The 26,918-nt window shown below is 40.3% G+C and overlaps 2 protein-coding genes and 1 long non-coding RNA gene across 3 annotated transcripts in view; 2 read left to right on the forward strand and 1 right to left on the reverse strand.

Moving 5' to 3' along the window:
* LOC135435127 (uncharacterized) overlaps positions 1-26,918 on the forward strand; it is a 169,385-nt gene that overhangs the window by 130,623 nt on the left and 11,844 nt on the right. Inside the window, exons 9-16 of the mRNA XM_064692033.1 lie at positions 8,037-8,142; positions 13,323-14,021; positions 14,815-14,931; positions 19,958-20,352; positions 21,654-21,803; positions 22,655-22,837; positions 22,900-23,038; positions 23,262-23,471. Coding sequence (XP_064548103.1) covers positions 8,037-8,142; positions 13,323-14,021; positions 14,815-14,931; positions 19,958-20,352; positions 21,654-21,803; positions 22,655-22,837; positions 22,900-23,038; positions 23,262-23,471 — 1,999 coding nt within the window. The remainder of the gene's footprint in view (positions 1-8,036; positions 8,143-13,322; positions 14,022-14,814; positions 14,932-19,957; positions 20,353-21,653; positions 21,804-22,654; positions 22,838-22,899; positions 23,039-23,261; positions 23,472-26,918) is intronic.
* Positions 1,317-2,650, forward strand: LOC135435126 (heat shock protein 23). Its single transcript, XM_064692032.1, has one exon. It carries the CDS (start codon positions 1,567-1,569, stop codon positions 2,224-2,226), a length of 660 nt encoding a protein of 219 aa, XP_064548102.1. The 5' UTR covers positions 1,317-1,566; the 3' UTR covers positions 2,227-2,650.
* On the reverse strand, positions 23,189-24,344 carry LOC135435128 (uncharacterized). Its single transcript, XR_010437335.1, has 3 exons — positions 24,078-24,344; positions 23,513-23,807; positions 23,189-23,466 (listed from the first exon to the last, which is right to left on the reverse strand). It is a non-coding gene; the product is annotated as an uncharacterized LOC135435128 (long non-coding RNA).

A 26,918-nucleotide genomic window follows, 5' to 3' on the forward strand; every position in this document is an offset into this window, starting at 1 on the left:
GGTACCGAAAACCTTTTTTAGCTCCACTTTTGGCTGTTGTTTTTACTACCACACTTTTTAATTAACTTCAACTAAATACTGTCCCTTAACTTGGTACAAGCGGTTACTTAAAAACTTTTGTCTAAGTTAATGCTTTTCGACAAACCCGTCAACGGAATCTCCTGCATGCCGCTTGTTCCCTGCTGTCCCTCAACCAATCTGGATAAAAACTCTCCAGTTGCATTCGAGAACACAACGATCTGTCATTCAGCTGTGTCAAGCTGTAGTCACTTTTGGCTTGTTTGCTGAAAATTTGTCAAACTGCAAAGCTAACAGCAGAAATTCAATTTCAGCAGCCAAGCAGCAAAACTGCCTGACCCCCAGCGCAATATAAGTAAAATATTGTATATACATATTTCGTTATTTTACAAATTGGCTCAACCCGGGGCCAACCAGGCTACAACAATACCAATTCTGCTGCAAATGTCTTGACATCGCCAGCGTTGTCTGGGACAATGCTATAAAATGTTTTTTGTTTATTTTCTTTTTGTAGCCGAATCCGTTGTGCTCTCCTTTTTGGGATATAGGGTGCAGTAGAAAACGCTCGAAACTGTTTGAAATTCAGTGCAATTGTAAATGAATTTGAATGTTGTAGTTTCTGATCAGATAATGTGTTAACAACTAGCTTAACATGTAGTTAAAAATTTACTTCGCACCTGCTTATATCTGACATGATAGACATAACGTGCTGCCAGATTGCAATGAAGTGTAGATAACAAAACGAAAGAAAATGTGAACATTTTTTGATTTTTTACCTCCCTTAACTATAACACGCAGCAGCACCCTGTATTTGTACATATGTGTCATATTCACTCTCATATGAGAGACGTGCCGAATGGAGGTCACGATTTTCATTAGTTCCACTTGCCACAATGCGTAGACAGAGCTCACGCTCTGAACCAGGCGCATCTCAGAACCAGGCGCATCTGAGCCAGGCGACAATGCCACAATTAGTTGCATAAAGTCGTTGCCGCGGCTGCCTCATAAGGTTATTGGGGCATTATCGCATCACTGTTTGGCTTGTTTGGCGCTTCATTCCAACTCATTGGCGCCCTTTGTGCCTAAAAATAGTTGCAAGGGTTGCGCTAGACAGCACCAGAGTATTGATCAAACATTCGGGTTGGGGTTGCGCTACTTTTCGACAATGCATGGCAAACTGCATGCCTCCCGAGCTGTCGCAAGGCTGGGGGAGCGACCATTGTGGAAGACTGTGCGAGGCACTGGAATGATTTTACAAAGGACTCGGCGCAGTTGCTGCCTGAGCCTGGCACCGGTACAGTCGCATTGTATTGTGTATCGGTTCGAATAACTCTGCATAATTCCTCTGCGAGCGGGTCAGGCAATTGGCTATCTAGTTAGTTAGTTAGTAAGAGTCGAGCAGGGTGGAAGACGGCCGAGGACAACGGTTCTTTTGGCACCCCTTGCCAAAAAGCAACGCGTTTGCTCCGTGTGCAACGAAACACAGCACCCGCGCACAGCCCAACCGGGCACACTCCGAAACGAAAGGGAACGAACCGAGGCCAGAGCATGCCCATTCACTGGGACTGGGATTGGGAGCACGAGCACGAGCATGGTGGCGCACATTATCACTGGCCACCGCGTAGGCACTGGTCAACGGGCGAGCCGAAGTGCCGGCAGAGGCGCTACTACCTGGCCCACGAGATGGACGTGTGCGCCCGGGAGTTTCATCTGCGCGTGGACGACAGCGCCTGGTGTCACGGCTCGTGCCTGGTGGGCCGTGTGGTCATAGAGACAGGCGCGGAGCCGGACTCGCTGGGCCGGGGCACCTTTAAGGTGGTGCTGGACGTGCATCACTTCCAGCTTGGCGAGCTGACGGTTAAGGCCAAGAACAGCGACACCATCTGCGTGGAGGGCAAGCAGGCAGACGATCGCGCCGAGAAGGGTCAACTGTGCATCACGCGCGAATTTACGCGCTGCTACAAGCTGCCCCGGCACTATGATGCCACACTGGCGCGCGCCACCTTCTCGGCGGATGGCATACTTATGGTGACGGTGCCAGCACCACCCAAGCTAGATGACGTTGAGCGCGTGGTGGACATCGAGCCCACCGGCAACTACTTTGGCAGCATTGCGGATCCCAGCGCGGCCAAGGCCATTGAGCAGGCGGCTAACGCATCCGATGATGGTGGCGAGGCACATCCTGCTGGCACAGAGACGGACAAATGAAGCTGGCGACGTCTGGCGGTTGCGCGTGCCTGGCCTCCTCTCTGTAAATGGAAGAAGCGCCTCCTGCGACGCGTGTAGACCGTCAGAGGCAGTCGTTCAGCTAGAAAGAAGCTTAACTAGAGTACCAGAGTATGCGGAACAATGCAAAGATTTAGCAGTCGCAACAATCCTGGCAAAGCCCAAATGCATTCCTAACCACTCACACAGTCACATCCGAGCACCTTTAATGGAGTACTCCACGCATTCAAATAATCCTAATAGTTCTATTGTTCATTTTGTTCTTGTTAACACCTAGTGAAATTGTTGTAAACGTTATCAAATATGGCCCATTAGAATCTATAGCTATAACAATATTATCTTTAAAGTTTAATGTGGAATTTGCTTAATGCCAATAAAGGACTTTATCTAAGCACACCAATCTAAACTGAAGTCTCGTCTCAGTGCAGATATGATGCCAGGTTAGGGTCCCATATTGCCCAATCTTTTTTTCCCAATTAAGGAATAAAACACACAGTTCATCCTCACTTTTGATTGCAGTTTGCAGTCTAAAAAAGAAAATTCTTCTCCCCTCCTAGCAGAGGCATTTTTTGGTTAGAGGTTTTTACTAGAGGACATTTAATTTTCTTGTTACCTGCAAAAGTCGTTACAAAGTTAACAAAAAGTTAAAGTTAACAAACTAAACTTAAAACAACACATTTTGATTTGCTAGAAAACAAAATAATTACCGAACAAAAAAAGTTTCTTGTTCTCTTATATTATTTACAGTTAATATTCCATATTTTATTGATTTTTCCAATGACACTCAAAACGCCTGTCACGTGGCATTTCATTAGCGTCAAATTTGAATAAAATTCACTAACACCTAGACCCTTCCGCAGGGCAAAGGACCCTTTACCTTCTGTCCTCTAATACGCAGGCCAATAAAATATGAATGTGGAAAAACCAACTGCTTGTCAGCAGAAAAAAAGGAAATGCTGCTGCAGGTTTGACCTAAACAAAAAAGGAAATGCCGGCATGATAACAATAACAAAATTCATAGTATGACAGCAATATGCCAAGGGGCAAATAATATGAGAGTCCGTTCAGAAGTGGGGCATTTGGCTGACAAAAAATCGTTAGGATGTTCGGAGCGACGGAATCCCGACAGTGTTTGTCACTTTAACATGTTGATCCCTGGCAGCAGATGGAGAAAGATAGACAGAGACTGTTGCTTAAAGCTTAACAGATACTGTAGCTTAACAGCGATATGTTAAAGTTTAATCGCTGCGTCAACAGCGACTCTGTAAAAAAGCCAATCAAGCCTTTGGCCATGGATGTCCCCTACTACGTTCGGGGCAGCCTAGTTATGTGCAATTTTTGTTCTTGCTTTCGCTTTCGCAATTTAGTTGTTGAGACACGTTTTCTTGTTACGATTGTAATGAAATTTGTTACAACTTGAAGTGAATTGTGGGCCCAAGTCCTGGTCTAAGCCTGAGTACGCAAAAAAATACAAAAAATTGCCAACGTCGGCGTCGCAGTCACGCAGAAGGACAACAACTGGAACAGAAGCTGAAAACGCGTCGCGTACTTTGTCATCGTTTTATTTTTATGTGTAGTTGCGTTTAATAAAGTTTTTATATGCCCCTTGGACGTACCAGCCTATATATGTATGTGCATATGTGTAAATGTATTGCCCTTAAATTCTTGGGTATGCTGTATCGTATTTCTAATCAAGTTACGATTATGGAGCCTGCAGCTTTAATGCTTGGCCGGGACAGCCGAGTCCCGAACATACAGATTTATTCATATTTACGAGCCTTGCACACAGGCGCACATAAAACATTCAGCACAAAAGTAACTTCACAATTTCAATTTCCCACAATATCGGGCTCTCGGCAAACAAAAATACAATCAGAGTAAACACCTACATATAGGTCAATTTTTATGAACTCATAAAACCATTGCGATGGATTTGTATTTCAAAGCCCAAAGGCTTTTGCGGTGTTGGTCATATAAAAATCTAATCCCTGTCCTCGTATTCATCCAAGAGACATCGGGACAGGGGCGCGACCAAAGATCGCTTTGAGCTATTGTTGTTATTTTACGGCTCTGCTCCCAGCATATGCTTGTTATTTATGCATATTTACTCGTATATGGCCAAGAAGCTAATGTTGTTGTATTGCTTTTGGGCATATGATGCTTGAGTGCGGTTTGTTTTATGGTAACTCGCTTTTTCAATCAAAGTCGAGCGAAAATGATGGACAAGCGGCAAGGAATAACAAAAGCAATAATATAACCCCAACAACTTTATTGAAATAAATCTTTACTGTCTGGCAACTCTGATAACATCTTATATAACGTGAGCTTCAATAAAAAATATTTGGTACCAAAGAATTCAAGCAAATGTTGAAGTGTTACTCTAAAAAGATATAAATATATAAACTACTTGCAAAATATTATTTGCCAGTGAAGCAACGTACCATTGCGATCATAAAGTACTAGGTTTTGTGCCAGCCGTAGGTTGACTTATCTAACAGTTAGTATTTTAACAATGAGCCACGCTAATCACGAGGGCTAATCACTTAAGTTCCCAATTTAAATTAAATAATTTGACAAGAACAAACAAATTAAATTTCTGGAGAAAAACTTCGATATCTTTATGAACTGCACTAGTTCACGGCAATCGCTGTCATTTCGTCTTGCCCAGTTTTCGTGTATGGCCTTCCAATTTGTATGCAGTTTAAGCGGTCGATGTGATTCAGTAAACTCCATTGGCGATGCTATTTTATGGACCCTTTCGTGCAGATTCCAAAAATCACAGCAGCTCCAAAATGAAAGCATTGCCATACACATATGTACATACATAAATATGAGTGTATGTGAAGAGTAAGCAAAATCAGCAAGCATCGGCAGAAAGTTGGTTAAACTGTAAGTACACACATTTCCACATACTTTTACACACATACACGCACACTTTCGTGAATGCCAATGCAGTAATCGTTCCTGCTGTCCGTACAGTAGCTGCAAGTTTTCAAATGCAGTCAAGCAGCGCGCAGGGAAAACGCTTCTCTCTTTCTAGGGAAGGTCACTTGTTCATGTAGAGAATCATAAGTGCGAACAAACGTTCGAGCTTTCTATAATCAGAATAGATAAATGATCCTTGCAATTTTTATATTGTTGTCAACACCAGATATTTGTTCAGAGTACAAGAAATATACTCCGATTATATATGTACATACATAAGATTAAAGCCCGACGACAAAATAGCATTTGAGGCAGCAGCTGTTCTCAATCGATTTGCCACTCACGCGCTCATCTCTATGGACTGCAGATTCCGTTAACTGTTGCTGTTTGTTTGTAGAGGTGGGGGAGGGGATGTGGAGAGAGCGGTTGGTTCGCTTTATCTTTGTGCTGTTGCTCTCGCCCGGCGGTCGCATAAGCATGTATTTGCGTAACAGTTTAGTATGTAATTGTATTAGTCGAGGAGTAACCAGCACTGAGGCGGCTTCCTGTGCGCCATGAAATCTGTTGTTGTATTTGTTGATGTTGCTTTTTGGGCTCTTCGGGCTGACGCTATTGCTCATTTGGCGTAAACGAGGACTGAGCTTTGCTGTTTTTGCGGTTGCCGCACTGCTGCATTTAACCGTTACGCACTTCCTGCACAGAATGTTATTACTTCCGTTGCCTTTTAATTGATTTTGAAGGTGCGTAGCGACAGGTACATGAAGAGGCACAGGTTCAGCTACAGGTACAGGTGCGGGAACCGGGACTGGCACTGGCAAAGTCTTGCGCTGTCGGCCATTAGCAAATTGTGGGTTAAGTGCTTTGTATGCACGGCAATGCCACGCCTCCCTTACTGGCGCCCATTTCATTGGCCATTGCACCTGTGCAAATTGCTTGACGCACTCTGCCGGGGCTCGGCTGTGGTTTACGGCGCTGCTTTAACCACATTTTCGTTTTGTGCGGTTTTCGGGCACTTTTTCAATGGTTTGAAGCTGTTATCCTTGCTGCCGATGTTATCCATGCGTAAAAGTTATTAGTGGAATGCACTCACTGACTAAGCCTGCGTTCGCTCGACCAAGCAGCTGACAGGCCCGCCCACTTTGCCTCCCCACTCGTTTGTTTGCAACCCAAAAACCCCAAACAGCACTTAAGTTGTTGCCAACTGCAAGAGTTTGGTTTTGCCTTTGGTTTCGGTTTTGGATTTGGAGTTTACTTTATCCCCTCATCAAACTGCAGGCAGCAGGCATTAGGCTGCTAAGTGGCAAGGTGCAAGGACAGCTTGAGCACAGGTAAGCACTAAATTGCAATAATCTACAGGCAGAACCAGCCAAATAGTCTCTGAATATTTGAGTTATCTATTTGCCACTTTATCTAATGCTGACGAGAGCTGCTAAAATTTGTTCGAGCGTATTTTCAGGAATGCATGAATTATTATCGGATGCTGTTAAATATCTATCCTTCAAGATATATTTCTTATCTTGAGTACCTATATAAACTGTTTCCTTTTCAAATTCTCAATTTGGAATTATAAAATCCTCAAATATTTAACATTCATTTTTTGTAAATTTAGTTCACACTCAAATTGCTGCATTTTGTGACATCAAAACAAGTGATGTAATAAATCACCCGACAAGTGTTACTGACAAAAACAAATCTACGCATACACATGAAATAAAACAAAAAGTGTCAAATAATTTTGATTTGATTGCAAAAGAACAGAGTCAATTTATTTTGCCAATATTTTGATGTATTTTTTGGTCAGCTTACAGTGAATTATTCTTAACGAATTTTATATGCTCTTCAATTAAATAAATAGAGCAAATGCGTTCATCACTTAATCCAATTTCCATGAATTTCTAGGTGAGAAATCATGTTTGAAATCTGGGTTTCTAGAAAGCAAATGCACTTTTTGGTCTGTTTGAGGGTTCCTAAGCCACAGCCCATACCCCAATCAGTATGTTGAGCTCAGATTTTTACTTTTATGTCTGCTTGCTAACAACTATCATTAAGTAATAGATCAATAGCTTTAATATACTTAGTTTTTCTTCCCTTCATATTTTTTTCATCATCCATCTACTTTCCTGAAATTTTCCGAGTTTTTCTCCACGCTCCAATCTTATCTTATTAAGCATACACGTGCATAACGAGAGAACACATTCGTGTTAGGAGGATGTCTAGCCTGAAGCAGCCGAGCAACGAATCATCCATCAAATATTCTGACCCATTTACCCAATCCCACTGACGCGTCACCGAAAACATTTTGAAAAACATTTTCAAGTGAATCATGTTGCCTGCTAATTGACTTCGAGCCGCGGCATCCGCGATTGTTTTCACATTAGCAATGATTTTTCACACACACACACACACGGGCACACACACAGGCACACAAGCCCACACAGAGTTCATTTTTAGCTGAGGAATGATAAGTGAGCTGCTATTAGTGGGTCAATTAGCGGGGGAGCTGCATACGCTCCAATTCATTTACTGCTTCTGTGTATTGGGTGTGAAAATGAATGCATCGACTGGCACAAGTGCAAAAGCGAAAGTTGCCTATTAATTAACTAGTCTGACTAATGCTTTCACCTATATACAACACACACATAAATACAATTTGTGTAACTGACGAATGAAAAGCTAGAGGAGTTTGAATGAATTATGTGGAATTTCACCTACGAGATATAATCAATAAATCTTTTGCCGTCTCTAAAAGTGGAAATATGAAAACATTTTTCCTGGACTTGGACAGTTAATACTAGCTAGCATATAAAGGCATATATAGTATGTATGAAGAACACGCATTAAAACAGAGTATGATTTACTGTTTGCAGAGAAATTTGGACGACTGTGCTTCCACCGGAAACGAAGGATGTCTACACGGCCATTTTGGGCGTTACTAAAGCGAGTCGCATTGATGAGGGAGTTTACAGTTGTAAGGTAAGTTCCCAATACCATACGGTCTACTGCCCTATATCGCATTCGTATCTCTGCATCTGATTTGATTTAGATGTAAGTCACTGAAGCTGAATGCAGCCAATCGAATTATCAACTGATTTATAACTTATTCCTGATCCGAAGGCAAGGTCTATTGAGGACCTTCTTCTGAATGTCAACATCATACAATATCCCACCTCAAAGTCATAAACATGTTGTTCATACTTTGTGCTGGAAATCATTTGAGGTTCCCTCCGGCTGATGATGTTTTTGCTATTGCAGCATGTCAATATTTTTTACAGGCCATTTGCGTAATTTGTTATTTGCGAGCCATAAACAAAAATGGCTACCGGCCTGCAGCTTTTTAGGTTTAATGGGCTGGAACAGTTTAAAGACTTGCATAGTGCTACTAAGCCTGAAAATACCTAGCAATTTCCTTAACAGTCTGGCCAGCAAATCCTTAAAAGACTCAACAGTTAAGAAAACGTTTCAAACACAAAAATTTATTTGAACACATAAAAAAGGTTTGGGTTAAGGCACACACAAATCAAAACAAGAAGGATATTTTCAACATGCTGAGAATTCAATACCCTTGTAGACAATTGCCTGACGGTTTTGTAGATAACTTAGAATAGTGAAGCTCGCAAATGTTGGATTATATGAAAATATCTTTGAAAACAGAATAATTGCAATAAAAAACTCATTTTTTTCACCGATTTTCCTATAGACATTATTATATAGTAGTGCGATCTTGATAGGACTTGGCACATACATATGTAAACAGCAAGATCTAAATAGTAAATTCTAGGGTTTGTCAAGATATTATGATAAACAAAAGTTTTCCATACAAGAACCTACTTTTCGACCGATCGTTCTTATGGCAGCTATTTGATATAGTTGTCCTATCTGGCCGGTGCAACAGAAAGGCGGACCTATCCAAAGTTTCAAGACGATAGCTTTTAAACTGAGAGACTACTTCGACTAGAAATAGATGCGGATCAAGAAAATATACACGTTATGAGTTCGAATATGTCTCCCTCCATGCGTTACACATCAAATGACAAATTAATATAAGGGGTATATATAAATTATACAAGGGTATAATAGCCCACTTTCAGTCCAATTTTTCTTATTCTCTTACTTTTTGCATATATTAATTTGGCTAATTAAACGCCACGTTACAGCGTAAATGAAGAACTTTTCTGAAAACAGAGCCAGGAAAAGTTAAAAGTAATTTTGTGGCATTTTATTTTGTGGGGTTTTTTTTAATTGTTTGTTTTGTTCCCCCACCAATTCATAGACTGAGCGTTTGTTGATATGGCTTAACGCATGGCAATTAAACTGATTAGTCAGCCAAGAACTTCAATAGACCTTACAAACTCTGACAGGCAATTGAAACTGAATAAACAGCATCACGAAATGAAAGAGATTAACAAAATTGTACCGAGAGAATCAAGTTGACAATATAATTGGACTTATGGATGGATTACCTGGCACACATGAGCACAAAGACTTTTCTCTTTGAATGGCTGTTGAAAAAGCCAATTACTTATAATTTAGAAGTTCTCAGAAAAAGCAGGCGGTCTTACACATATTTTTCTTATTAAAACATAACATTTTATCCTAAAATTTAAAGCTACTTTCTAAAAAACAATTTAAGAGCAATTCGTTTTTCCGTGTCAAAGATTGAAGTACTCAATACATATGCATACATTGTAAGCTTTCCAAATAGTGATGGGATATTACTCATTTGTTAATATTGTTAAAGCGCTGATACAAAAACTAAATTTTTACATTCGTTATACTTCAGTAAGCTACCTTCAAAATTAAAAATGAAACTTTATAGATCGAGCTGTTGGAATCGTAATTCGACAATCAATTTTTTCCCTTTTTCTAAGTTTAATTTATCCCATTAGTGTGGACAGGGGAAGTCATCGGGGAAATGGCTTTTTCCTCCCAGTTCAGATCAGAGCTTTTTCAATGAGACTACAGCTGCCCTTCATTAGGAAGGTCTTTAGGGAGAGCTCCCCCTACATAATTAATATTACTTAATTAATAGTAAAAATGTACTGTAAAGTTGCATTTTAAAAAGATAGTCTTTATAAACAATATAAATATTTATATTCTTCATTAATGGTTTTTTCCAATATGCATCTATATACAGTTTTAATCACACCATACAAATTATTATTTTTAGACCGACTGATACATTTTTAGAATTTAGCAGCACTTTTCTTTTGTTATTTTTAAATTATATATATATATATTATTTTTTTTTAATATTTCGTATTTGTTAATGTCACGGCACCCCTTGAAGCTACGATATTTCTCCCTGGTTGCAGTATTCGTTGAGTTGCAATTTCAACTCTGCACCATAAATTTTCCCACTTTAAGACCGCAAAGAGCAGCAGCTGTTGCTCGCAGTCGAAGTCGACCGCTAAGCTAACGAGCGAACATTTTCTTAAAGCCCAGCACCAATTGTATTTAATGCCTTGTCCGAACACCCCCAGAGGATTGCGCTGGGGCCGGCTCCACCCCAACACTTTTCAGCTCTGTTGCTTGGGGTCCTGTGGCTGCTGTCGCTTTGTGCCTTTGGCACGCCTAGTGCCGCTCTCTAGTTACTGTCGCTATGGGGTCCACGGAATGGCGGCATCCGATCAAAGGCAAGCACTTGCTGGAACTGGTGCTATTTCGGTTTCAGGTTTGAGGTTTGGGCTCGCATTGGGATTGGCGGAGAGGAAGAGGAGGCGCACCCCACACGCAACGGCTGCCAGCAGCTTGAAGAATTTCACGTTAATCAGCGTACGTTGCGCGCATTTTTTACTCGGCGGACGTGCTTAATGTACAGTCCCCAAAGGTTGATTGTTGCCATCGTGTGGCTGCCATTGAGTTAAAACTGAAAAGAATAAATCCTTGCGCCTCAAGGTCCGATTGCTGTGCGGCACGTCAATAATGTGTGCCAAGCCTTGTCCATTAGACGCTGGGGACCTCATATTCATATCCACGGCCATAAGCTCACACAATCACAAAAACACCCACGGGGCAATAAGCGTAATGATTACTTATTGATCGATTTATTTAACAGCAATTAGTTCATTAGCTCCTGGGAACCATACGTCTTCTTCTGCCAAGTATCAATGGATATATTAAACTAAACTAAATGCGGATATGCCTGACCAGCAGATATGCTAGGCATCTATTTCAAACTCTAAGATCGAAAACGTAGTAGTCAAATGTCGCCGACAGCGCAATTCACTCTTTATCGCTCTTAATTATGTAGTTAGTAATTCTGTTGGTAATCCGAGCCATTGATGTTCCCACTATGACTTTAAAACTGTGGGAGCTATGGATTATTTCGATTCGAATTGCCCTAAAAGTTTTGTTTGGTCTTTGAAGAGGTCCCGATAGGACATGGCCTACAAATTCTTACAGAGTATCGAAATGCGATTGCAAGAGTTCGAGTCAATTAAATTCGGTGGTTTACGCACTTCGTGGGAAGAATTAACAAAAATATATAAAATTTTGTGACGCAAGGTGAGGCTAGAGGGAATATGTTGTAGATATACTGGATCTCATCATTGGTCGGATGTATAGACACAAAAACGTAAATTATCTTGAGTGCAGCAGTAACAAATTTGAAACTCATTGCAGTGCAGAGTAAGTATAAAATATGTATATACTTAGAACAAAAAGGTTTTTCCTACTCGTTTAAAGTTTCTTTTTGGTGTCATGCACTTTTCAGTTCGTAAAGACACTTTTATCTAACCGACTATAAAAAGCTGCCATTTTCAAGCAACAGCTTCATTAACATTGCAAATTTTGTGGCATGAGTGTTGCTCTTCTACCGCAACAGAGCATTTTATTGACTAGAGCGAGATAAAGAGCGCGAGAGAGGGAGAGGGAGAGGGAGGGGGGGAGATGGTTAGGGAACTAGAGACTAAGTGACATTAGCCATACTCGTACAATGTGCTGTTTAACGACTTCGACTGTTAATGAGAAGCAACTTTTAGCCCCAGTCGCGGGGGCAGTAAAATCACATTTGGTCATAAAATGGCTATGCTGTCACTGGGACGAGCTAGATTCAGCTAAATGAGTTAATTGCCAATTGGATTTTGTGGCTGGCAAGGATTTGTTGACGTTGCAATGTCGTAAAAGAAAGCCATCGCCTACTGACATCGGCAGGAATCGTGGCACGAATTTAAAACCCAACTCGAACTGAAATGCCATAAAAACGTGAAATCTTCGATTTGCTTGCGCCCAAAACTTCTGTCTATCAAATGTTTCCGGCTCAGTTGCAACAAAGTGCCAAAGTGCAGCAGACACTGACACAGACATGCCACACAAATGCAAAAAGAGGCAACAACAACGTCAATGCCTGCCACATGCCAGCAATGAGCACCCCGAGGTGTGATCCTGACGTTGCTTCTCGTTAGTCTGTCTGCTTTTTTAAATTTGAAACGGAAGTTCACTGAGCACCATCCCGACTGCATACAACATCATCATCATCACCACCGCCATCCGCATAATCATCATGATAATCAGCATTATCCTAATGCCCGTCGTTGCCATCAGGGCTATGGCTGCCTGCTTGGTGAGCTTACATTGTATTCCCCTGGAGCATTTGCAGCAAAAGTTGCGCTCTTGCTAGATATAAATGCAACATGTTTGTGCCACATGACAGTTGAAGCCTTTGCTTTAAGTAGCCACGGAATCGTGTTATCCCAGCTTTAAAGGCTAACACTCCACATCCCCATTCTGCAAACGACACGCGCAATCAGCCAAAGTCATATCCAATCAGCAGTTGGACCTGGCTAACACAGAGCGCACACAGAGAACAAGGCAGTCTATTAAATTCGAGCTTGGAGTGCTTGCAGCAGCAGCTGGCAACAATTGTTGACACATGGCAAGCGCTTCGAAAAGGACAACTGCCAAGGCTCCACTGCACTACACTGGCAGCCGACCTCTGTCTGTCAGTCTATCTGCCGCCTCTCTCTGTGGCTGTGTGCAAAGCCCAAACATGGCGCTTGTTTATATTGTTGTTGATGTTTATCAGTCGTAGTGGGTAGATGATTCTAGGGCTATCGATGCACGTCTCTGCTGTAGACGAAATAAAGTTGTTGACATGAGTAATGAGATAATGCACAGAGATAGCTGGAGCCTGATTCTACTCATTTCATTTGCAGGTCAGCGACTGGGGCGTAGAACAATGCCGCTCGTTGCACATACACATCAAGTCGCCGCCGCGTCTGCGTGTGGATCCGGCAAGCGTGACGCTGCAGCGCGGCGATTCACTTCGCGTGCGATGCCTCTCGCCAGGCAACGATGACATCAAGCGTTATGCCCAGCTGGGCTATAGCTGGACGCGCAATGGTGTGCTTTTTCAATCGGATGCAGCGACTGCCATGTGGGAGGATCTATTTCCGGACGGCAGCATTTTGAAGATCAACAACATTCAAAAGTCCGCGGAGTATGCCTGCCTTGTGTCCAACAGCGTGCGTCCAGTGTCCAGGAGTGTCTACATCAATGTCATTGAGCGCAATGCGCTCCACGTGTGCATGGCCGAGTCCAGCTATGGGTTGCATTGGCCCACCAGTGCACCGGGCGCCCCCATTATCACCGACTGCCCGCGTGGCTTCGAGGGCCATTCGCGCCGCATCTGTGAGCAGCGCGACGCAGGCAACTCCAGCTGGCTGCTGCCCGACTTCTCAAGCTGTGTCCGCGACGAGCTGCTGCTCATTTACAAAAGATTCAGGGCTCTAAGCGCCGGCTTTCAGCAGACCAACTCATCAAACATACTCAAGGCATGCTTTGAATACACGCTCCAGCGGCGCCAGAGCTTTCTGCCCGGGGAGGCAAGCTTCCTCATCGACATGCTACATGAGGTGAGTGCGATAAAATTACAGTTGGTTTGAGTAAAGGAATATACATATAACAGAAATTATATATAGAAGAGGGAACCTGTATAAATTTTTATTTTTGTTTATCCATTTAAGTGTTCTATTTTTAAAAGAAACTCCCAAATGATGAACAACTTTTCAGATTTATAAAAAAAAAAGTCAAAAGCTTGTGCACTCTCCTCAGAGATTCTCACGATTGCCACTTCAGCCGCCAAGCTACTTTGTCTTGCAAAATTGCATAATATTGTAACGAAACAAAAGTTTTTACCGCTTTCGTATTCCCAAATTCAATTTTAAGCAACTGGTATCGCGTCTCGGGACAGACCGCAAAACTCTTGAACCCATTTAAGCCTCGACTCAGGCAAGCGCAAACAGCTCAAAGCGTTACAAACTACCTGGACCTTAAGATCCATCTCCAGCCACTTGAGTGCCGGGCCAAAGACTCCGCAAACAAGCTTGCCAAACTATTTTTACACGTAAATGAATGCAAAAACTGGCAGCCGAGCGACTGAGCAACTGAGAAAGTGAGCAAGTGGGCGCCTTGCAATTTTTCACACAATTTTCGGAGCCAACTACAGTCAAAGAAAAGTTTCCTGGGCCGCATGGCAACAATTTTTCATTTTAATGCGCACACAAATTTCCCGCCTAACGAATGGCTATGAAGAGTTTTCGGGAGCTGCGTTTCCTCTTCTCTATTTGGCTCTGTTTTATTTTTATTTTTTCGAAATGATTCTGGGCACTTGTCTGACGCTTGTGTATTCCTTTGCCTATTTCGCAGCTCGACACCTATTTGCAGCTGAAAGGCACACAACTGGAGCGTGAGATGGCGGCGGAGATAATACTACGAATTCTGGATAAAGTCATGCAGAATGCGCTATCTCTTAACAGTCAACAGGTAAGCTGAACGAGCCCAACCATGTACAGAGTATGCACTTGCCTCCATATAGGTCCGCATGCCCTCGAACTGGCGGAGCTGCCACTTTGGCTGCACTCGCGCATAAATTATGCGAAAAGAGGCAGTCGAGCGTTCGGGTGCCATAATTTATAACCTACAGCCATATTCAATATTTGCCAGCCTGGCTGTGCGGCTCTTCCTAGATTTATTACACACACACACACAGGCACTAAATTGGACTGCCGGAAGACAGGGGGATTATTGCATGGCAGGCACATATATTTTTTCTGGTTCTACTTTTATTAAGCCTGTAGTTGGGATGTCATTGGGCCGCAATTTACATTTGTCTTCCACACATTCGCACTGCGAGTGTGCGGACTGCTAAACCAGCCACAGGATTGATGTTCATGTTTGCTGGTAATGAATACCTTCTATAAAATCTATGTATTTGAGGTTTTTCAATGGGTCTCGGCTGAAAGGCCAATTTGTTGATGGTCGGCCAGCCGCCAGTTAGTAAATGGAGCATATTTACCATTGCCATAGTACGGAATGCATGCATATGTTGGTAACACACACATTCTATCATGAAAGGGAAATGTGGCTAAGTGTGAAAAATAATGTATTAGACGATATCACAATTTATTTAAATATACCTATTCTATTGCAATAGCCTGCAATTTACTTATATATAAATTAATATAAATTGAAATGCAAATCTGACAGGACACAGAATAAGCTCTACTTAATTCATTTCTTTGGTGAATGGACCTTTAGCTCTCGTTAGATTCTCGTTTTTGAGCTCACAATACAATGTCTCTAAACCAAAAAATTACTCATGTTTCCCTCAAATTTGTTGTTAATTAGCGAACATCAAATTGCGCAGCTATGAACCGGCTAATGATCCTTTCTCGGTGCTTCTCATACACCTGGCTCGGCCACAAAACAATCAACATAGCCACTTCCCTGTGGCCGGCCACAAACAATGGCAGAAGCCACTCTTGCCCCTGTGATGATAATAAAAGGTGTGTTTCCGTTTTGGTCTTAACATCCAGCCAATGTCCTTGGACGTCGCCCTTTCCACCTGTTTGTCTGTTGTTATGGGCGTTCGTCTCACACTCGACTTACTTAAGTTTTTAAGAGGGAAGCAAAGGGGGGGGTTTCGGTTTGCTGGAGCTCATGTTTTATTCCTTGAGCACACTTTGTTTTCGCGAAGTGCGGCATAAAAGTAACAGCAGCAGGCGGCAAGGAGTTGTATGCCACATGCATCAGGCCCAAATATTGGTATGCAAATTTATGTGAGTGTTGATTGCAGCTGTTGGCGGTAGTATATGGTCCCAGCATAAAAGCAAAGCCAGCTTTAAAAGCAAAAGCCTCTCAATGTCAAGGACCTTCCGAGCCTCTGTCTGGACGAGGAGCAACTTTATGAAACGAACCATCTATACAGCATAATAAATTAGCTGTCTGCTCGAGCGCACTAGCCCCCTTTAATATTCATCTCTTAGGATCGCGGCACGCACGGAAATTAAGTAAGTTTTTATTGCGCAGCCTGCTTAGCACATAGTTGAGTTGACTTAACTTGAGAGACGGCAAGTCGACGGCTCCTAAAAGTTTTTAATGCACAGAAATTAATTTTGTTTGCCCTGGAGTTCTTCTGAGTTATGGCATTTCGATATTATGCGCCATGTGAGTCTGAAAGTTCACCGAACATTTTTATGTTAAATTTTTATTAGCTGGCGAAGCGACTAAAAAATATAACTTGCCATAATAATTAGGTCGATTAAATGCCAGCATTTCAACTTTTCTCAAGTTACCAAATAGTTGGCATCGCTTTTATTGACTGGGTCCAAACTTCAAGGTAGTTAGTGCGACACGAGCCATGGCCAAGGGATGTTTAATGCACGGACTTTTAATTAGCAAAACTCAAGGTAAAATTGATTTTTAATTGCAGCCCGCTGGTTGAAGGGGTTCACTCAGATTAAATACAGAAGATTTTTTAATAAATTGCATACTCTAAAGTTCCACGATGTAAAAATACTTGGAAAACTCGGGAATTAAATACTTTGCTAGCTTAAAAATATATAAAGAAAATTTAATTAAGTAAACGCTATTAATTTAGTTGTAATGCTTAATATTATTCGTCTAAATAAGGACAGTCAGTATATTTTTTTAAACCATTTTAGTATGAAATGTATTTATAGTCTTGTTTTAAGTTGCGTGACTAGAGACTACAAAGTTCTTTTGGGATATCAGTTAAGTCAATAGCTAATTGGGCTGTGGATGGAGGGAGTGCGAAGAACCTATACGGGGGTTGGAATTCGATATTTATTGATTTAGGGTCCGTGGTAGACATTCGAAGAAAAAACTCTCTAATAATTGATGCTGATTAAACCCAAATTGACTTTATAGAGTTACAAATTTATTCTTCAGTTTTTTACATAAATTTACCCAACTTCAACAGTTCTTGAATTTATGCAAGTCAATTAGTTTACACAAGGGAAATATTTACATGATTAACTGCTCTGCAAGATTGATAGATAGTAGAATTTCGGCAATATTTACTTTATACGTGTATGCCACCAAATTTCAACATTGTTTTTGTTAGGCTTAAAAAGTTTATTTAAACTATTTTATAAAATAAACCTAAAGTGAGAACTTTAAGTGATATTTAAAAAGTTAAATTTGAAAGGTTATTGAAATATACAATGAATCCCTTCATTAAAACATACTTCTGTTCTGGCCCTCATCATATTATCAATAATACAAAGTACGCATTATGTATATATAGCGGACATATTGTGTGCGAGAGGTTTGCATTGCATGCATGATATATTATCAATTTATTATCATATTTAAATTGAGATGTCACGCAGTTTGGCCTATCAATGGATTGTTGACAATAAAAGTGCAGAATTATGATTACATTTCATTTGGCTTAAACCGATTTCCATTTACTCTTGCTGATTAACATTGATTTTGGCTTACATCCGTTGGCCGCTCTTGTGAGCATTGCAATTGAAAAAGTTTGCGAAAAAAGTTACCGATTTTTCAATTACATTTCAATATTAGAAGCAAAAGTTTATTAAAATGTACGAGTGGAACTTTCAATGCATATTGGCTCATTATGGGCTAAGCAAACCAAATGGCAAACAAAGTTAAGTGACCTAGTTTAAAATACTTATTTACTTGAATTTACAGGGCCGGATTAACCAACCACAGGGCTGTCATGCACTGACGTTTTTCTTTTATCAATTATTGAATTAGTAGAAATCAGAAATTTGAATGCTCACTTAAAAAATATCACTGAATTTTATATTTTACATTCAAATGCGACTTTCTCTTTGCTGAACCGCTCCTGATTCCATGCAATCCATAGCTTGACCAAAAACTTTAGAAATGCCGACTGCAGATATGGGCTATTCAAAAATCAAATTTGCAAAGTTCACGACAAATCACTTAGCAAAAAGTCGTCGAATAAAAAGAACGTGCTCTAAAGTCGCAAGCAAACTTTCGAATCAGCTAAAAAGTTACCCGCACACACACCCAGACACATGTGCCGCACGTTAAGGCAAACGGCCACGCCCACACAGTTGGACGCCCCAATGATTTGCCGGTAAACTGTTAAACGTGGCCAGGTCGGAAACAGCTCGGAATTCACATTTAAAACTTTTTCGACCAAATTTTTTTGCAGCATTTTATAAGCTCCTTGTCTTTAAACAAATGCCACAATTTTGCATAGGCGTAGGGAAAGGGAAAACAATACATATCACGTCAGGCTTGACTGATGTTGCTGAAGCAAAAGTTTTTCTTTCCTTTTTTTTTTATTTTATTATATTTTTTTTTTTTATTTTGTAAAGTTGCAACAGGAAAGTTTTCCAATTGGAATTGTTTTTGCTCTCCATTGCATATGCACGAGTATATCAATTTATGCTCATGTCCTACTCAAATGCTTCTGCTCGGCCTATTGTAATTTTTGATTTGCACAGGAAATTGCGCTCTGACAGCAGAAATTTCATCCCAAAAACAAAGTCAAAAAAAAAACAATCAAGGAAAATGGCATTGTAATGGAGTTCTCATTACGAGCTACGCAAATCGAATGGTTCGTTGGCCGCTTGGCTGCTGCTGAAGCTTATTGGGTCAGCTCTTGATGCCCAACTACCCACTGGAACCGCAGTCTACTATTGAACAATATATAATAATGTTATTTGGGTTCAGTGACTGCTTTATATTATTGTTTTTTTTTGTTTTGCTTTTATTATTGTGGCCAATATGAGACTATCGCCGCTCGAGCATGGCCAAGTATATTTGGCTTTTACATTTGTATGCAATGTTCATCGAAAAATATGCCAAGTCAAATGCATTTTTTGTCAGTATACCTAAAATAGAAATTTGAACCGATTTTACTTCTAGATATTCTAGTTACTATCGCTTCTATCTTTTTATTACCTAGAAAAAGCCACAATATTTTCTATTATTACCCATTAGGCGTTTTTACTGATGTCTAAATTTAAGAAAAGGTGTCATTTCAATATCATAAAACAGCGACGTGTGCAATATTTTTTGTTTACTATTCAGTTACCTATTTTATTTTTAAATTTGAGTATTTGATTTGCCACATAGCTAAGTGAGCCAAATTGCAGGGTATAATTGCTGTTTTGCCCGACCGAAGCACACTCAGACAAACAGACAATAAAGAAATGTATTCGACATCTTCAACTCATAATGTTTAATCCATAGATAATTATTTTAACAACAATATTTGTGCACACGAAGTCATGGCAACCTCCAACCGGTGCCAACTATCTGTTTTCAAAACTAGGCAATGTTTACTTATTCAAGTTTCTTGAAACGTGATGCTGTCTTAATAGACCCTGGGTGACAAGAATGGAGAGTAACAACAATAGCAACGAAAGCGTTGCCTGGGAAACTCGCGTGTCTACGGTCAGAGCCTGACCTTCCACCTTTGAAAACCCAAAGCACAAATTTGACGAGTCAAAATTTAATGTGGCAACATTTTCCCTTTTTGCAGCAAATTAAAAAGTTGCAACTTTTAACGCAATCTGCGGCGCTGAACCGCGAGACAATTGCGGCCTCGCAATTGGCCACATCGACAGGGAGCAGCAGCAGCGGCGGCAGCAGCGGCAGCGGCAGCCAGGCGACATCCTCGGCAACGGCTGCTGACAGCTCGACAACTTTGACCGCACAGGGCAGCGGCGGCAGCAGAGGTAGCAGCAGCAGAGGTGATGGAAATGGCAGCGCTGCGGGCAAGCTACTGGCCAATCGCGGTGGTGGGGCCATTGGCGATGGTGGCGCCGCGAGTATTTTGACAGTCGATGAGGACACGTTGTCGCTGGATCGCCTGAACTCGTTGCGCATTTACATGACCTCAGTGAAAACATTGCCGTTCAATTTACGCATTTACGGGTGAGTTAAACAATGAGCAAATGTCGAATCGAATCATTTCTGCTCGATTTCTTCCTTTTCCATTCATTCGTTTAAAGTAAGCTATATTCTTCAAACTGATAAGTAGAGTTCAGAAATATCTTTTGATATTCAGCTTGAATGACAATATAAAATAAAACTATGTCACATACAAAAAACCGAAGAGGCTGCAGCCTCACTTTTAAACCTTAAGAAGCTTTAATGATCATTAAAGCAAGCTGCCTACAAATAAATCATATACCCTTTGAAAATCTGAACTACGATTGGAGAGTTACTTAATTTCCTTTAAAAAATATTTTGTTGTTTTACAAAATTCCACTAGAAAGATTTACAGAGGTACCTTTAATATATGGTAGAAAAATTGTTAGCTAAAACACCGTCCGGCCAGCTATGCTCCATTACACAGCATATCTGAGTTTAGTTTAAATTTAAGGCTATTTAATTTAATCTAAAATCATGAGTCCTGCATAAAATTTGGATTTGTTGGTTACTATGTTTTGAACACCAATCAGGTATATACTGAATGAAGCAGAATATTAATTGAATAACCCCTTATTTTCTAGTGTGCCATGATTTAATTAATTGACGATACCCATTAATGTAAACGTACAAATATTCTCAATGAAAATTCTTAATTTTTTAAAGTTAACGCACAAATTTTCTAAAATTGTTTAATAAAACCGATTCAATAACATTAAAATTGAATTCGTTTTACAATTATTAAACTATAAATCACAGTATTTTATATAAAATGTATCCTATGGAAATAAATTTCTTGCCTTTAAAACTTCGTAATTTGTTGGCATCAGAAACTTGAATAAGAATATCTTGGATATAATAGAGCTTGCACATGTCAAGCGCGTTGCATAATTTTATAATTAGAAATAAAAAATAAAAGAATAATGCAAGTAAGAATCTCCCAAGTAACAGTAAACTTCGCATTACGGTCACTTGATTAATATACCCTGGTAAAGGGCAGCCATTTTTGCATTTGCATCTAATGGAAAATTTGCTTTATGGGCGAACATAAATAAATAAATAAAAACGAAATGCATTAAATAAGCGCGCGCGCTCGTTTACTATAAAATTGCTCATAAAATTCAACTTGAAGGACTTTTCCGTGGGCCTGTCGGCCCTGTTGGCCTGTTGGCCTGTTGAAGTGCCAAGGATACCTCGGCACTAAGTTTTCACTTCAGCAAGTGTCTTATTAAGCTAATTAAGTTAGTGGCTGGCAGGCAGAACTTGCCATGGCTTAATATTTCCTGTGCACTTTTCTTTGGCAGTGAGGACCTATTTTCGGATCAACTTTATATGGACATTGGACTGTCCTCACGTCTGCTGCATATCATGGCCAATTCGACAATATTTGCTTCTGTGATCTCCTATAAGAATCTTAAAAGTTTTCTACCAAAAACCTATTACACACGTGGCAGGTGGGTACAAAAAATAAAAACAAAACTAGTTTAATTTTAAATTTGTAACCGGATAATATCGCAATTTTACGTCAATTATCAATGTGGTAAATATATAGTTCTAAAAAAATTGAGTAAAGGAAAAATATAAAATGTTAAAGGGTTCAAAAAATATATTTAATAACATCTTCACTCTGACTCTCAGCTGTAAGCAAAAATCATATTTAATTTCTACGAATTTCAAAATTGTAAAAAACGATGTACAAATTTAAGTCTAATGCCATGTGTTGCCAATGCTGCCGCACTCCCATTGACAGGAGATTCCGTTTCTCATAAGAGCATTAAAAATAAAGTCCACAAGAGCACAATGAAAACAAATGCAAGGCTGTTATATTGTAAACAAAATGCAAATGTGCAACATGCAACAACACACTTAATAGAGAGCCAGAGCCAGAAACGAAATCTGGCTGGAAATGGCATGGAATGCGAACTAGAATAGTTGTCAATATGCTGACGAATGTTGATTTAATTATAATAATCCGCATAGATATGTGTGTGTGTGTGTTCTCGTGTGCGAGTGTAGGAGCATGTGTGGAAGAGCTTTAATGAACATGCTGTCCGCATTTGAATGATTCGTCCTTGAGTGCGTTAATGAGATTAGATGGAAGGCTGAGCGACAGCTGCAACTGTTACATGAATGGCAGCATCTGTTTGGTATTTCATATGCACTATATAATACTGGAAATATGCTAGATGGCAAAGGGCCGCAGTCATTTTTATAGTTAAGTTAAGCCACAGTAAAGATGACGGCTAATATGGCCTTTATATTTACTATTACATATTTATAACTGAAACCCTCTCTTAACTCACAGCGATCCCAAGGATTCGGACTATGTGCTTGCCTCGCGCATCATACAGACCTGGCTATTTCAATCAAATCGCTCTAACGACAACTTTCGAGAGCCCCTTGATTTGTCCTTTGAGGCTGGCCATGTCGAGATCATATTCCAGCACGAAAGTGTGCCCAAAACAGGTGACTGGGTGGCCGTCTGTGGGTAAGTTGAATAGCAAACTTACAATTGTTAGTGCATTCAAACTAGCAACTGTCCGTTCACAGTCACGACTACAAGGCTTCCTTTGACTCCACGTGGCGCTCGGATTTGTGCATTACCAAACATCTAATGGACAATATAACCCGCTGCATTTGTCCGCTTTCCGGCACCTATGTGGTCATGCTAACCAAAAGGCAGCCGCAGGTGAGTAGGCCGCGACAGTGGAAGTGCAATTTGATTTGCGGCAATTATTAGTGAGAGCCTGGATAACCAAAACACCAAAGCTGTTTATGATTTTCATTTTGATTACTCACTTAAAGCCCGATTTCCGTTTGCATAGCCAGCAACAGCTATGCCCCATTTTAGTTTGAGTTACCTGCAAATATTTAAAATCTTTTTTATTGTCTCCCTATCCCCATTGTTTCAGTCTACGCAGTGGCAAACTCCACAGCGACCAATCTTTGTGATCGTCAGCTGTGCCTGCTGCCTTCTCCAGTGCTGCTCCGCCTTTCTCATCCTGCTGCCCATCTGGTGCAATCGCAAGTGCGCCGTGACCTTCCTGAAGATGCAGTTCTGCATCTCCACATCGAGTGTGATGCTCATCTACCTGCTGGGTTTCATGAAAATGCTGCCTGTGGTGAGTTTATACAATTATACAATTAATTATTATTCCTATACCTTCCATTTTTGTTGTCCACTACAAAAAATGCTCTCCTCTTAATATTTGGAATTGAGCTATTTTTCTAATTTCTGATTCGTAATAAAATCTCTCGCATGCTCAAATCAAATAAAAACAATTATAAATGTAGAGCGAACGGAATTTGATTCCGATTCTCTCGGAACTACTCCACTTCAAACCGAAGATTCGTTGCATACTTTTAAGCGGCGCTGTTGCAATTTCCCGTGCGGTTCTCCTCCAACACACACACACGCCCTGCCGCAGCGAACGCAACCAAGGCGAAAAATTTAATTACTGGAAAATAAATATACAAATAAAGGTAAAACCAAAAAAACAAAAGGAAACCAAAACCGAAATTGAAGCCTGAACAAAACAAAGGGAGGTCAGCAGAACTGTGAAAAGAATATAACGAATAAGAAAAATAGTGGTGCATGCCACAAATAAGGATTCAATTTCAACTTGGCTCTCGAGCACAAACACTATGCAGCAAAGCTGCAGCTGGTTCAATGTAAAGTTAAATTGAAATATGTTTACAGCCCTTTTCTTACACCAAAAAGCCATTACCTTGCTTGGCCAGACCCGTAAATAACAATCATCCATTTGTTTGGCTGCGCCCAAGAAACTCCACAAATTGTAATTACTAATTTTCGCAAGCATTCAGGCATGAATATTATTCAACTTTTCATGCTGAAAAGTAATCTTCAGCAGTCGCAGCTCCAGCAATCCTCAGCATCATCATCGTCATCAAAACAAATTAACTTGTCGTCTGGCAAGTAATGAGCCAATAAAAGCACTGACTTGCCCAGGATTTGTGAATATTATAATTTACAGTTTGTTATGGCAGCTAACACAAGGAATACATAAAATCCATGAAATACAAATCCCGATGGCGGGCCCACCTGTTGCCCCAGCAGGCGCCAGCAACAGCTACTAGAAAAGGAAATTAAAAGTCAACAGCGTTGAGCCAAGCTCTCCGGAGAGAATGAAATCGCTAAAGTCGAAATAAATATTAATAAAGGGCCAAATTTTCAATTTACAGAGACCTCCAATGCCAAGCTTGTGGCATATTAAATGTGTGAGATCGGTCCAAACCCCCTTAAAAACTCGGCAAATCCTTTGCAACCTTTAAATCCCAAAAGCATTTGGCAATCTTTTAAATTATAAAACGAAAAATGAGCGTATAAACAAAATATACAAATTTGTGCTGTCTAATCTCTTGGGGTCTTTCGCAAGGATAAATATTAAAAATACTTCTGTAGGTCTCTAACAAGATGTAACATTTTGAATTAGTAATAAACTGGGCCGCAGTGAAAACAGCAGCGCAATAAATGAATGAAAAACAAATAAAACGCGACAACACAATAAAAAGAGCCACAACAACAATGGAGAAAGATTTTAGCAATTGAAAATGTAAAGAAAAGCCGAGTTGCGTCAATCTGACGAAAGTTGACAAAGAACTCGGAAAGTAGCGCAGTTAGAAACACAGGCAAACAGCAATTTCAATCACTGGAACTAAGAGAATTGGTGAACCAAGACCAGATCGGGGAATAACACGTACAATCTTACATATTGCTGGTGGGCAACGGAAGACAAAGTTTCAACAAATGCCAGGATGAGGCGTGCGCGGATGCTTTAGTCAAGTGTGCGGGTGTCTCCTTAATGACTGCACAAACTCGACTCAAGCGCAATTCATACCAAAAGCGTCCGAGTGTGCCCCAAGCGTGTGGCTGCCACCTTTTGGCAACGCGCTGCAACATGTGAGGCGCCACACTAAGGGGGGGGGGACATGCTGTATATTCGGCACATGTATTCAGTTTGAAATCATTTTTTTAATGAGCAACTTACGTAAAGACATTTGTGGCCAGCGCCCAGTTGCACAATGCCACAAAAAGGAGAACATTGACTTGATGGTGCAACATATATTTTTGTACATTAATCGCATGCAAATGTGTAAAAGACTTTATTAAAATGCGAAATTAAAAGGATACAATACGAGCGCAACACACCGCAAAGACATATGCAAATTTTATGGTTTAAAACACGTGTCACGGCAAGCAGGCAGCAGGCGGCAGGCGGCGCGCCGCAGCAGCCACGCCCACACAATAAGCCACAATAAATAAAATTAAAATATTCATTTTACTTATTGCATATGTATTTGTGCATAAATAAGTACAATTTCAGCGCCAGTTAAAAATACATCATAAATAATATAAGAAAATAAAAATAACGCATACGCCACGGACCGAGGCGTGAGTGGCAGCAATAAGAGAGAGAGAGAGAGAGAGAGAAAGAGAGAGTGACAGAGAGAGAGAGATTGAGAAGACCATGTTTAAGGCGAAAGCTTTTAAGCGCACTTAACTCATAATTTGGAAAAGCAAAAAACAAAGCGACGCCGTAAAAATATTCGCGCTGAGAATTGAAAATTAAAAAGTTTACGAATTTATTTTCCCCTCAGCCCGCACCAGGGCATACTACATTGTAACGAGCTGCTGACCTCCTCTGGATGATGCCAAGAAGCCGAAAGCAACTGCTCAGCCCGACACAGCAGTATGGAAGTACCACGCTCTAGCTTTACCTGTCCTATATGGCATATGTAAATAAGAACATACATATATGAGTGTACATGTGAAAAGAAGAATCCTGATAATGTAATGAAGTGTGGCTGGAATATTAAGCCGCAACATTTCTCTTTACGGAAACAACTTTTGCTTCCCTCATATTTTGCTATTTAAAACCCAGTGGATTTTCGCATATTGAATCAGTTGGTCGTATACGTATTTAATGTGTATTAGCTTGCAATTTGGTTAATGGTTATGGAGTCATACCGCAACCAAACCAAAATTAAATAAAATCATATTGCGGTTTCCCGGTATGAATAGAGTCGACTTAGCCTCATGACATGCAAAACAAAACAAGCAAGTGAACTCTAGGCGAAGTTGATTGGCATTTATCCTGCCAGCTCTGAATTATAATAACCACACATCATTGAAAACTGAATATTAAATAACTTCTCTTTTTACTATTTAATTATTTTTTATTCAAAAAATCAATATTTAATATGGCACAATAAGAGAAATACTGTTCACATATTATACTTATAACTTACTTTTGAACTATATTTGTATCAACTTATTAATTTTGGCAGCTTTTTAGTTATCCCTAAGCTATTAGTTTATATAATTATATAAGCAGCAACCTATGACTTGTTTTTCTGATGCGATTGTTAGATATAAAACTGTTTGCCTTGAGAAGTTGCCGTTTTAAATCGTGATTTTTCCAATTTGTCTAAAATGTTTCTGAAATCCATACATAGCGACTCATTAAGTGTTCTGCCTTTTACTCTTATGCTGCAAGGCACTTTACCTCAAGTATTTAAATTTAAATTGTCGGATATATTAGTTCAAT

This window comes from Drosophila montana, unplaced genomic scaffold, assembly GCF_035044405.1.
Source record: "Drosophila montana isolate Dmon_TW-CO22-7 unplaced genomic scaffold, ASM3504440v1 contig_3513_1, whole genome shotgun sequence".
NCBI lineage: Eukaryota > Metazoa > Arthropoda > Insecta > Diptera > Drosophilidae > Drosophila > Drosophila montana.

Excerpts from the sequence above, each read along its gene's own strand:
- LOC135435126 (XM_064692032.1), top strand. The coding sequence starts at position 1,567 with ATGCCCATTCACTGGGACTGGGATTGGGAGCACGAGCACGAGCATGGT.